This window comes from Mastacembelus armatus, chromosome 23 (assembly GCF_900324485.2).
Source record: "Mastacembelus armatus chromosome 23, fMasArm1.2, whole genome shotgun sequence".
Taxonomy (NCBI): domain Eukaryota; kingdom Metazoa; phylum Chordata; class Actinopteri; order Synbranchiformes; family Mastacembelidae; genus Mastacembelus; species Mastacembelus armatus.
Window position 1 is genome coordinate 11,557,579 of NC_046655.1, and position 12,553 is coordinate 11,570,131.

Below are 12,553 nucleotides of genomic sequence, written 5' to 3' on the forward strand. Positions count from 1 at the left end.
AACTCTGTGCTGAAGGATGGCTTGAGATGGGACCCTGCTGAGTACTCAGTCATAGTTCTCTGTGAGTGGTGGGAAAACTTTAAAACAGAAGCGAAACAGAGAGCCACTGCTGCTCCTGATAAAGCTGGGTGCTTCTTTCCAGCAGCCACTTTGTGCAAAAATCATGCGGGAGCAGCTAGAGATGTGTGAGCTGAATTACAGTCTGTCCACACAACTTGCACCAAGATATTTGGATTAGGTTCCTCCTGCTATTAAATCTGTTATTACATTTGTGTTAGGCTCTTCCTAGCTACTAGCTGGTTCCATACAAAATGAAAACTACAAAACATCTCTTAGCTACTACAGACTAGTAACGTGTGAACAGGTTTGGAAAAATCTATAATGCTGTTCATTCAAAAATCTACACAAACCTGAAGTCGATGTAGTAACACAAGCTGTAAAATTATTGCAACAATTTTAATGAAATGGAGCAATTTAACTTAATGGAAGAACCTGTTTTTTTTTTAACTCAACAGCTAATCCTTTGTAAATGTAGGTGCAGCTCTGTTAGCCAACAGCCCCAAACAGTTGCACCCGGGCAGCTACTGTGTAAATATTTGGTAGCAACTTATCTCTGCCTGAGAACTTTTTTGTGTTTAGACTTAGAAAGAGCTGGTGCAATCAGCTTCTTATCTGTTTCACAAGTGGCCAAAAAATGTGATATAAGCCACAACTGAACAGCAACAGAGACCAGCTAAAACTGGCCCCTCTAATAATATCCACGATGTGTTTAGGAACAACACACATTTACACACTGTGGACATGTGTTGACTGTAAAAAGCTAGGCCACAATAATGCTAATGATGACTAAGGTCTTGGATAAATAAAGCTTTTCTGCTGTCTGTTTCTGTTTTGTTATTCAGTTCAGTCCCAATGTTGTTGTATGATGTTGACACTTTGACACTACTCAGGTAAAGTACCTGACTAAAGGGTGCAGGATATAAGTGTTAACACTATGAATCATTTGCTTAAAAAGAGGATCCAGTTACCTAACCAAAACAAAATCTAATCAATTGTGTCTGAAAATGCCCATAGCATAAAAAAGATCAACCCTTTGCAACAATCCAGCATCCCAGTATGATAAAAGCCTGTGCCCACACAGCAGGATGATCCATCATGCTGTGGCTTCTCCAGGTTGCTTTCTGACTAACGGCGGTCACTGAAGAGGAATCCATAGCAATGACTCGCCGTGGCGATGATTTGATGAACGTTAGGCTGGAGATGACTGATCGACCAGCATCTGAGGTAAACAGCCACCGCCAGGATTACCAACTCAATTTTTCTGTGTCTGTCTGGTTTGATCCTCAGCCGGTGGGAGAAGAAAAATACTTCTCCTTCCGCTGTCCTGCCGGGACCTGTCTCATTCTTTCCCTCCATTTACGTCCTGCAAGATCTTCACATACATTCCTTTTCAGCCTTACAGTGTAGCCTTGTTTTCTGTCATCACTGCTGGAAAACAAGTTTATGCAGGCTAGAAAATATTAATGCAACATCTCAGCTGCTTGATTCTTATCTGACAGTGTGTTGAAGACAAACGCAGCAAGCCTTCAACTAAAGGTAAAGTAAAACAAAACAGTGGCCACTGCTGCTTTTTCGAACGATTTTGAAATTTAAGATTCTTTACACAAAAGTGAGGCTAGAAAACCAGCAGAGCCTTTGAAAACTCAGATTAAAAATCTGAGTCAACAAGCGACAGTGGATTCGCCTTCCTGCTAATAAATGTTTACAGTTTCTCTCATACATAGTGATTGTAACTTAACTATGTGTTGCTATGGGGGCTATATTTACACATTCACAGTCTCTGCCAAGCTAACTCCAAGTCTATATTCCTTTCTGTCTTGTCCCAGATTTCTCTTCTCTTGCCATCTTCTCTGTGTATACTAGTGCATGCAAATGAGGGTTCGATATAAATTAGGGCAGCAATTGGATCTGAACAGTTTGAACTGTACTAGTAAAAGCTTTTCACGTTTTTCTCTGCTTCACATGACACAATCTGGAATGACAGGAAAGCACTGACATACTCTGAGCCAAAAGCTGACTGGGGATTTAACGTGCCATACAAAAAGTCTTGTGACATGTCTCAATAAGACAACTTGGCCCAAAGTCTGGACGAGATTGAGTATAAATCTGAGTAAGTATTATGCAACCGAGAAATGTAATCTGATTAAAATCTACTCAAATATTAATTTGCACCAATTACTAGCAGGAGACGAAAAGAAGAGACTTGGTGTGATACGACACATAACAGCAAGATAAGTATCTGATACGGAGTTATGTTTGATGAAAGCACAATTAATAAGAAACCAGGATCATTCTCTCCGGTGTCTCCTACACACTACATGCACAGATATTTATCTCCAACTCCTGCACACACAATCACACCTCCAGTAAATTAGCCTAGTCAGCAGTGTTGACTGAGCGCCACTGAAGCATTTCGTATGTTGTAATCACCTCAACCTCACAGAGCATCTAGATGAAAGATGCATAAATACAACATTAAGTGAAGAACAAACGGATCAGAGCTTATTAGTTTTTCTTTTCTCTTCCCTTACATCTTAATGTTTTACAGCTATCCCTCCTCTTCATCATCATCCTTTCCCCATCCCATCTCCCAGTAGGTTTACCTCTCCCAAAGACGGGACTTATTCCAAATCAAAGGTTGAGTAAGGTTGAGTCTCCTCCCGTGTCTTCTTCTGCTCTTTACTGTTGCTTTGTTGCTGTCCAAGACGAGCGTTTCTTTTTCCTTCTGCCTCTCTTCTCTTCCACGCTTTCCTAGTTTTACTCCTTGCCTCCTCACCACCAGATCTGTCTCTTTCTCTCACCCTCACTCTCTGCAGATTTCCAGCGTTCACCAACTCCTCCTCTTTCTTCAGCTTGCGGCAGCCAGACTACATCTCCTACATGTCTCTGCCTGAGCTCTCTCTCTCTCTCTCTCTCTCTACACACTCCCTCTCTGTGCTCTCTCTCCAACTACCCAGTCTACACCCCCCCCCCCCCCCCCCCCCTCTCCATCTCGTAACTATGGAGACCCTGGGCCCGTACAGAGAAAGGCTCGTGCTGGCTCGCATCGAGAGTAAATGTGTGTGTTTGTGTGCTGCACGAGTTGAGAGAGTTCAACAGCAGCAGCAGAAGAGTGTTTCCACTCTCAAATAAGATGTTAGCTTAGCACAAAGATTAGAAATAAGAAGGAACTGCTTCATATTTATCAAACATCAGCGCTAGTGTCTCACTGAACTCTTGGTAAGAAAGCGGATACCTGATTTCTATGAATGTCAAAGTAATACAGGAGTCTCCTGAACGCCATGCTAGCGCTACAGGTTTATGTTACGGCGAACAGTTTGAGCTATTTTCAGCTTGTTTCTGAGAAGCAACCTTCACTTGCTGTCGGAGTCAATCAGAACTGTAAAAACTTCAGAACTTCTTTTATCAGTTTGGCAACAAACATCATTATAAGCGATGAATTCATCCAAAACTGACCCTGCTTAATATTTTTTATGTAACAGGATGTGGTTAGTGGTCATTGCCTAATCCACAGGTAACCATTTTACTGTTCAATCAGGACAGTCTGAGGCTAATCCAAGCCATGGAAGTGCACTAACCCTCAGTCACCTAACATGTCAAAACACTCCCACCATGCAACTCTACGCTTTTAGCCTTTAGGGTGCCACATTTTTCTGTTTAACCACAGACAAGTTTGGACATTTGACAGAAATGGCTCAAAGCAAAGAAATTATCTTTTATGTGATCATAATAACACTTTCCCAGTGTCCCTTTGGGGCTCATGGGCTTTAGAGTAATGCCACCACTGAACACGAATATAAATGAAGATAAATATGTTGAACTGGCAGACTCACACTGTGTGCTCTTGGATTATCAGGTGACACTACAACACCAACACCAGCCAATGCTTGGTGTTTTATATTAAGCCTGGGTTTATGTACAAAAGTATATTTTCGTATTCGTATGACTCCAAGTGTCATATGAATGAAATCCTACCCACAAAGCTTAGCGTCATCCTGACTATTTCTGTCAGAACAGTCTACTTATGTCATCAAGTGGGATAAACCAAATATACTGCAGTGCATGACTCCTCTGAATTGTTTTCTCTTTTAAACAACTATACTACCTGATCTTTATAAAGACCGAGTTTTCTAAATCAACATGAAATTTGAAATGTTATATGTTGTAAACTGGTGACTATTTAACTAAAGCTTTATTCAAACTAAGACACAAAACTAAATCAACCCATGTCCATCAGTACCCATGAATCCTGTGCAAACAGCTCTGGAGGGATTAATTCCTCCGTGATAACAAGTGAGGATGTTGACTGTGAAGCAGCAGACAGCTACAGCTCTACAGCAGCACTACTCAGCCACAGGTTGGGGTCACACACATTCTCTCCTGATGCCTCCCACACTATCTCCAGCACTGTGAGCGCTACAACAGGAAGTGCAAATGCCAAATAAGGCTGCAGGAGAGTGATAGCGGCAGGCAGGGACATTGAAGTACATTGCAGTCCTGAGGCAAATCCACCCACATGAAAATTAACACAAGCTACTACTCATTCCCGTTTCTCACATACTGTATGTGAATGTACTGTATCCTCACACATTTGAGCGTGTTGGGAAGGAATAAAAGTCTCCAGTATGAAACATGTCTCATGTTAACACGCGAGGACGTCTTTTTGGTGTGAATCCTCAAGAATATGTGAACAGATAAACTTACAAAAGTGTGGATGCATGTTTGTGTTTGTGAAGCAACTATGGTATGATATATAGGGTTTAAACCTGCAGTGTCTAACCAAGGCAGGAACCATCTGGTGTTGGGATGTGAGACAATCTGTCCATTTGGAGAGGTGACAAAGAAGGTGACAAGCACAGGAACATCACACACACATATATTTAGAGTATTTGGAATAGTGTCAGGAAAAGGCAGAGCAGTACACACACATACACACAAACACATCTCAATTCATTTATATCAAGTGCACATATCTCAGTCTCTATGGTAACTAGTAGCCGTCATGGCAACGAAGTACAAGCGGTAGAAGAAAGACTGAACTCTCATGACTGTCCTCAATTTATTTTGGACCTCTCATACACACTCGTACACACACACTCGCGCGCACACACACGGTCATTTTGAGGTTTCCAGAACACATTCCCATTTCTGTGTGAGTGTAATAATAGAGGGAACTGCAGGAACAAGTCAGGCCCCGTAAGTTAGTCTGTCTCACATGCGCACGCACACAAACACGCACACACAAACAAGCCTTTACATGTAACAAACAGGCATGATGGCTCAAAAGCTTTTTCTACATACTGTGCAGTACCAGAGGTGGATGATATGACAAAATCCACTGGAAGAGGCTTTGCAATGCTGTTTGTAACCAACTGACTATTCAGTGGAGTAGTCAGGAAGCCTTACGTGCTGCTCACGTTAATGCAATTCAATAAGAACATGATACTCCAAAAAAAATTCAATAATACATATTTTTACTTTTACATTTTTTGTTTTGACCTTTATAGTTTTTCCTTACTTCTAAATTTTAAATATAGGACTTTACTTTTAATTTTACATTCCTATTTTTTTATTTTTAAAGTATTATTTTCTAGTAGTTTATTAGGTCAAAGTAACTGCAGACTAATACAATAGTCCTGCAAATAATCATTTTCACAGAGGTGTTGATTTAACTGGCTGATGATTTCAGAGGCTGTAGTTTGTGCTGTTGTTAAACTGAACAGCATTGGTATGGAGAGGTGTTTCTGTTAATTAGCCTAGCTTCATTGATGTAAATGGGGTGGGGAACAACTATCACCTTTAAAAAAGTGAGGATTTCTTGCAGGAGTATTGTATTAAGATTGTGTTACTCTTAGCATGGTGTACCTATTAAACTGACTAATTTGTTTTTGAGGTGCAGGACCGGAAAGACTAAACTTTTTATCCTCTGTGACCTTTAAACACTTTGCATTTACAGCACAATAAAAATGTGATCAAAGAAACATAACGCATACACAGCATTAACACAACACACACATACAGTATATGAAGGCACTCTCCTCTGATATCAATGTCCACTCATCTAGAAAACATTAGAGGAATTGTTCCTTGAGGACCAGAAACTATCTGCACTCCACCATCGTGAATGTGGCTTTCCAAAACGAAATCCATTTCTAATTGCTTTGCTCTGGGCTCTCCGAGGACTCACTTGAAATGAGAGCAATTTGCAGTCTTGACGCAGTTGTTTTCTACTTTCCTCACCTAAAGCCGGTCTGAATGAACTTAGAGGCAGCAGCACCACCATGTGGATTTACACAAGATGCGGGTGTATCTCCCTGCACTGCAGGGAGATGAATATGTATATCAGGATGCCCATTCTTGAACAGGTAAGAGAGGCACTGCAACAAAAGAATTATGAATGCTTTTTGGCAGTACAATTATAATCATAGATCTGATTAATGTTTATATGTTTCAACAGAACCATTTGTGTTGGTTTGTGTGTTTGTACTGCATCATCCAATTCCCACGATTATTCAGCTATTATTTTAAACATGTCAAACTTTACAGGGTGTTACAAACAGATGTTTAAAATGTAAAAAATCATAAAGGAACTTCAGAAACCAAGAACAGAACAGTTTGACCACTGAGGCGTGAAGCTCAGTGCAATGAAAATTATGCACTAATAGTAAATTATTCTTGGGACAGTTGACAGATTTTACCAAGAGACTTGAGATATTAAAAGCTGGATGATACAGTCATAATGTCCTGCCATTATTACATTCTCAAGTACCTGACATAGCCCTCTAAATTAGCCTGGGTTCAGGGGAAAATTAAGGGCAAAAAAACTGCTTAAATGGCAGCTCCCTAGAGACAATGTGTTCAAAAACTGCTGCCCTATCACACACAACAGCTGATCTACAGTCCCATCATCTGACAGAAAGGGAGAAATGATAACTTAAGATGCTGCAACAACCAAATGTATTTATTGAGATTTTACTTGATAAATGACTTAAAGATTAACTGCCAATCGAAAATGTCACATTCATTTTCTGTCAGTCCACTAGTCCAGTACATGTAAGTGGTACAGGTGAAGGCACATCCCCTCAGTACATTCAGTGGCATCTGATTAGTTACATTTTAACACAGTGTAAAAAAAACTTCACTTAGCTGCACTTACATTGAACCATTTTAATAATGAATTCTTGTAAATGAATATTATTCATAATTTATATTAAGAAAGTCTGACTTAATGAGTTTTCATTTCAGGTCTCAAGACTTTTAATTTCCACTTACACACATACACTTTACAGGCTTTTTTTGTAAACCAAAACTACCATATGAGTAACAGTAATGCACACACATTATCCTTGGGGATGTAAGACTGATGCTGGCTCTGGTACTTTTACTTAAGAATATTCAATGTTCAAGAATGTGATTTCAATTAGTTTTGGCCATTTTCATAATTTTGCATCTATGTTTTTAAAATTACATAAACTGTGCAAAGAACAACAATTATATATGTTAAGACAAAAAATCTCATACACTATGTAAATGTACTGTGTTGTGCTTTCAGTCTTTCAGTCTGTATATTTCTTTTTAACCAACTAAGAAAGAGACTTTTGTGAGTGAGGATTTGCTGGTGTGATGTTTGAAGATTAAGATGAGATGTTCTCTGAACCAATAAATATGATGCTAAAAACTACAGATGTAAAACCCAAGCTGTAGTAAACCGACTTATTTGATAATATTCTTCCTGTAAAATAAATTTATCTAACCTGGACCAGATGTGACTTAGATGAGTCAAACTGCTCTGATGACATAAATGCATAAAATATACCACAGGGAGAGTGAGATGCACCTGCTGTCTGTCCACAGTGTATTGTGTGAGAGTCTGGATAGGCAGGATTAAAAGGTGTTTTCAGAATACTCCTCTAATCCCAAAACAGCAGGACTACACAAATGTGCCCAATGAACAGGACACACATGCATGCACGCATGCACACACACTGCATTTTAAATTGACCTGATCATGCATAATACTCCAATTAGACATTTAATTATGAAATTTTCAGTTTCAGTTTGTTCTGGGAAATTACAGCAAAATATGGAACTTGTACAAAAAGCACAAACATTTCTTTATAGAGCTGCCTTTGCATACAAGGGCAGCAGATAATGGCCTTTCTTCATACTGTCCAAAATGCTAAAAATAACTGTAGCACTGAATTTTCCTTAAAGTAAAAAAAAACAAAAAAACATATATTGTGGACATATTTTGTGTACATGTAGTGTACTTGTGCAGCCCCCAGTGGCGTTAATCTGCACTACAGTTGTTCCTTTACATCACAGCAGGTGAGTCTATTAATTAACGTTTTACAATATTTTATTTGCATGCACATGATCTAAACTGAGTAATGAAGGCACACATGTATGAATGTATATATTACATTTATCATATAGCCATGTTAGATTACTTAGACTATGGTGATGTAATGTAGCTCCAGAATGGAAATGAGATACATAATGTAGATAAACACATAAGCATGTATTCACACTTTATCTCACATACGCAGAAACACATACTCAAACACACCGAAGTGCAGCATGTGGGCAGTTTCCCCAGCGCTGTGGAACATCTTGCATCCCACATGCTTATATAACTCCCTCTCTACCTCCTCCAGTTGATCACTCATCACTTTATCACTTTATCCTCCGCTGGGAAGGAAAAACACCCTTTCTCTCTTCTCTCTCACTGAAATCAGACAGACGGGCACCCTCTGCAATCACAGCATTATTTTGTTACACTCTGAGCATCAAAGGAGCGCATCACTGATGAGATCAGGCTGCAGTAAATCCCATTGCTAGTGAAGATTTTATGTTTGTGAGAATTGAATCATAAACCTGCACGACTTGTGACAACATAGGAGCTCAAATGTCAAAACTTGCTATCATCCCCCTTACTGATATTTACAGAAAGAGAAATTCAATCAAGCAACATGCAACTATCTACTTGCTCTTTATGACCACAAATTTCAAACCACAAACAACTACACCAAGACTCCTATCCTTCCTGTTTGTATTCTTGCCATGCATTGCACAGTAATGAGAAGAAGTACCCGGCATTCTTCTCAGTATGGCCTCAGCATGACTCTCACAGTGGGAACCTTCACATTGACTTCAGCCTGGTTTCACATAAAATACCATGGGACTAATCTTGAGCATATATTACTGTATAAGAATGGAGTGTGATGTATTGAGTAGAAGATACAAATTCATGTTGTCAAGCAGGAGAAAGATAAGCAACAAGCATTTAGCTTCACAAAGCACTATCACTGACAGATATGGGATTGTTGTCTTTTATTAAGAAAACACTTGTATCAAACCCATAATTCAATGTAGCTTTTCCTGTTCATAAAGACAGAGAATGTCTCTCTAGGGAGCACTTTGGCTTATCACAAATATTGCCTTAAAATAGGAGGCAATATTGTATATTGAGACAAGAGGGATTGTACCTTTGTGTCAAGATACAGTAGTATCACTGTTTCTCATGCTAAAACAGGTGAAGTCTGTCCTGGTTGCTGATATCTCATTTTGAAGAAGACTTGTGTAAATAATAAAACTGGCTTTACTCTATATTTTTCTTTTTGTAAACAAATTCCAGAAAAACACTAAAACCAACCCTGCAACAGTTCTTCAGACTGTCCTACTGCCCTGCTGGGCCCATCTGTCCCTCCTAATGTGATGACATAAATTTGTAGAAAGAAAGTACTTTTACTTTTTAAAAAGCCTCAGTAATTTCCTCAAACACCTGATCTCCATAATTTCTAGAAAACATTACTCAAACAGGACTCAGCCATTGCAAGTGTGTGGCATCGACGTTTCAATACTGTTTGGACAACAATGAAGCCCCATAGCACACAGGAATAAGATCTATCAGCCTCGTCTACAAACAAAGACTTGTTACTAGGATCAGTGTATTGGTGCTTTTGGTCTTTTTTTGTTAAAAAGAAAAATATAGCATATCCCCTGCCTTACCCAGCACAACAGATAGTTTTCAGCAAAGTAAAAAGACAAAAAGGTCTGAGACTCACATTGATGAGCTCTATCTCCCAGATCTTCTTGACCAGCTCCATGGAGGTGTAACCGTTGATAAGGAAAGATTTGGTGTAGTCGCCGAGCTCCAAGGACTCCAGCCACTCTGCCACCGATGTGGGGTTGTTGCCATCATAACCAATAGGTCGAACCTTTGGTGGAATAAGAAAGGAGAAAAAGAGCAGGGAAAAAATTCATCCTGAATTCAGTTTACACATGTTTACACTGCACTTTGTTCATTTTCTTTCTTAATTCTGCTGCAACAGCCTCATTTTCTTCATGGGGATCATTAACAATTTATTCTGTCATTCATTCTAAAAACCTTTCCCAGTTCAGCAGTGTTCAGTAGACAAAGGTGCTGAAATTTCACACTCTGTCTGAAGAACAACTTTAATCTGGATTAAGATCATGTTCTTTTTATTGTTGCAGTGCAAACAAGTAAACACAGGTCTATGTTTTGAGAAAGGGCAGAATAGGACACCAACAGCGGGGGGTGGTGCGCTCAGAGTGACATACTTTTGAGTGTAGAAGATGATACATAATTCATTCACTTTTATGTTAGCAGTCAAACACCCTCAGAGAGCTTATGGTGCTTCAAACAAGCTTCTCACATCCTCCACCTTAAGTTGTGTGTGTTAATGTGCATGTGTGTGTGAGGGCAGACAAAAGTTAAAGGTTTCATCTTTTACAGTTGTTTGAAAAGTTTAGTGAGGAAAGTGCTGACTGGAGATCAAAGTTTCCTGGGCTTTTGTATGAAACCGGCTTATCGCTCAGCTCAGAGGCTCCCTTCTCTGTCGCTCCTCTCTTTTGCAGACTCCTTTTTTCTGCTCTTACACCATACAGTCGCACATCTTTGATCTTACTTTAGGATCTCCCACACAAATAAAACCATTTGACCTTGCTAACATAAAGTGTCTGCCACAGCCTTTCCTATATCTGTTCTTTACCTTATTCCATTTATGAAAATAGTGTGATTCTGAGGAGAAACACAGATTACAACACTCACACAGTAAATCTCTATGGTGATCTGCCTGAGTTGTTCTTGCTGGACTAGTTAGAATACTGACCCTGGGCAGCAGCCGAATGGCCTGCAGGAGACGTTGTCTATGGGCAGAGTTGAGAATCCCAATCTCCAGCAGATCCTGGTCCTCCACCACATTGCTGCCCTGCAGAGTAACAAAAACAGCCAAGGTTAATAAATCTGCAAGTGCAGCTACAAACGCTCAGCTAAACATAACATGACTCTTAGGACAGTTCACTGGCGACAGTAGTAACTGGCATTCAGCCTTTTCCTGATCAAGTTTTGCGACAGCAGCAGCTTGTACTTTCAATGCACCACAACACGTTTCACATTCAGAAATGATCAGATGACTGTGTTTGCAAGGCTTAGTTCTTTAAATGGGTTTAAGGCAAGATGCAGCAGGTGTGACATATCCAGAGATTTTTTAACTTGGGTATTTGTTTGCCACTTGACTATAGCTACCATGGGAGGAAAATACTGTGAATTAAATATTGAAAAAAATAGCTACACAGTGTGCACAAAGCATTAATTTACGTGCATCTGCCTATTAACACAGCCACATCAGCAAACTCACTCAAACAGTATTCTTCTAGCTACAGAGGTCATGTACTTCACAAAGCAGAGATTGTTTAATGCACATATAGCAATTTCTGGGATTTTATTATGGCCTGATTATAATCTAAGTATATACTCACTAATCCTCTGGCACTAAAGGTAACCAGCTAACAACCAAACAGACCGTGGAATACAGAAAGAATTAAATATAAGCTGCAAAACTATATACAGTATCCAAGTGTGTTGGTAGACAGCAAGTCTGATACTCTTCAGGACTCCCACAGCAGCCTGTATAGGTTATTGTATATTTTCACCTTTGACTAATACTGTGGGAAACCTTAAGAGACCTTGTCTTCATGCAGACAGATAATTAGAGGCAAGGTGGAATGCAGAGAGGGACGGGAACAGATGCACTGTGCAGGTAGACAGCTGCAGCAATGAGAAAGGGCAACTCAGCCAGAAACACAGGGACTTCTGAAATATAGCTTGGGACAGAAGTGAAAAGTAAAGCAATCACCAAAATGATGGCTAAGAAATAGGAGAGGGACAGTGTCACCAGCCTGGAGGCAGGACCATCCACACAAACACAGTATATATATATGCAGTATATATCCACACACACACTACATACACAGGTGTAGGATTGAAGGATTACATTTGTCAGTTCACCTAAATCTCACTCACTGTCAAAATAATAAGCCTGATAAAGATCCAAGAGATGGGGAAAAAGAAATCAGGTGGGGAGCAAACACCCCGTTTTCCTGCCTCTATTTGACTTCTGTTCAGGAGTCGACTGTGGGGACTGCTGTGTCCTCGAAAAGGACATTTTGCTCTAAAGCTGTGACATTG

General features: G+C 39.8%; 1 protein-coding gene across 4 annotated transcripts in view; it reads right to left on the bottom strand.

Moving 5' to 3' along the window:
- anks1b (ankyrin repeat and sterile alpha motif domain containing 1B) overlaps positions 1-12,553 on the bottom strand; it is a 157,750-nt gene that overhangs the window by 24,895 nt on the left and 120,302 nt on the right. For all 4 annotated transcript variants that reach the window (XM_026326486.2, XM_026326487.2, XM_026326485.2 and 1 more), the window contains 2 exons: positions 11,196-11,294; positions 10,128-10,280 (listed from right to left, as the gene is read on the bottom strand). In XM_026326486.2, the coding sequence (XP_026182271.1) occupies positions 10,128-10,280; positions 11,196-11,294 (252 nt within the window). The remainder of the gene's footprint in view (positions 1-10,127; positions 10,281-11,195; positions 11,295-12,553) is intronic.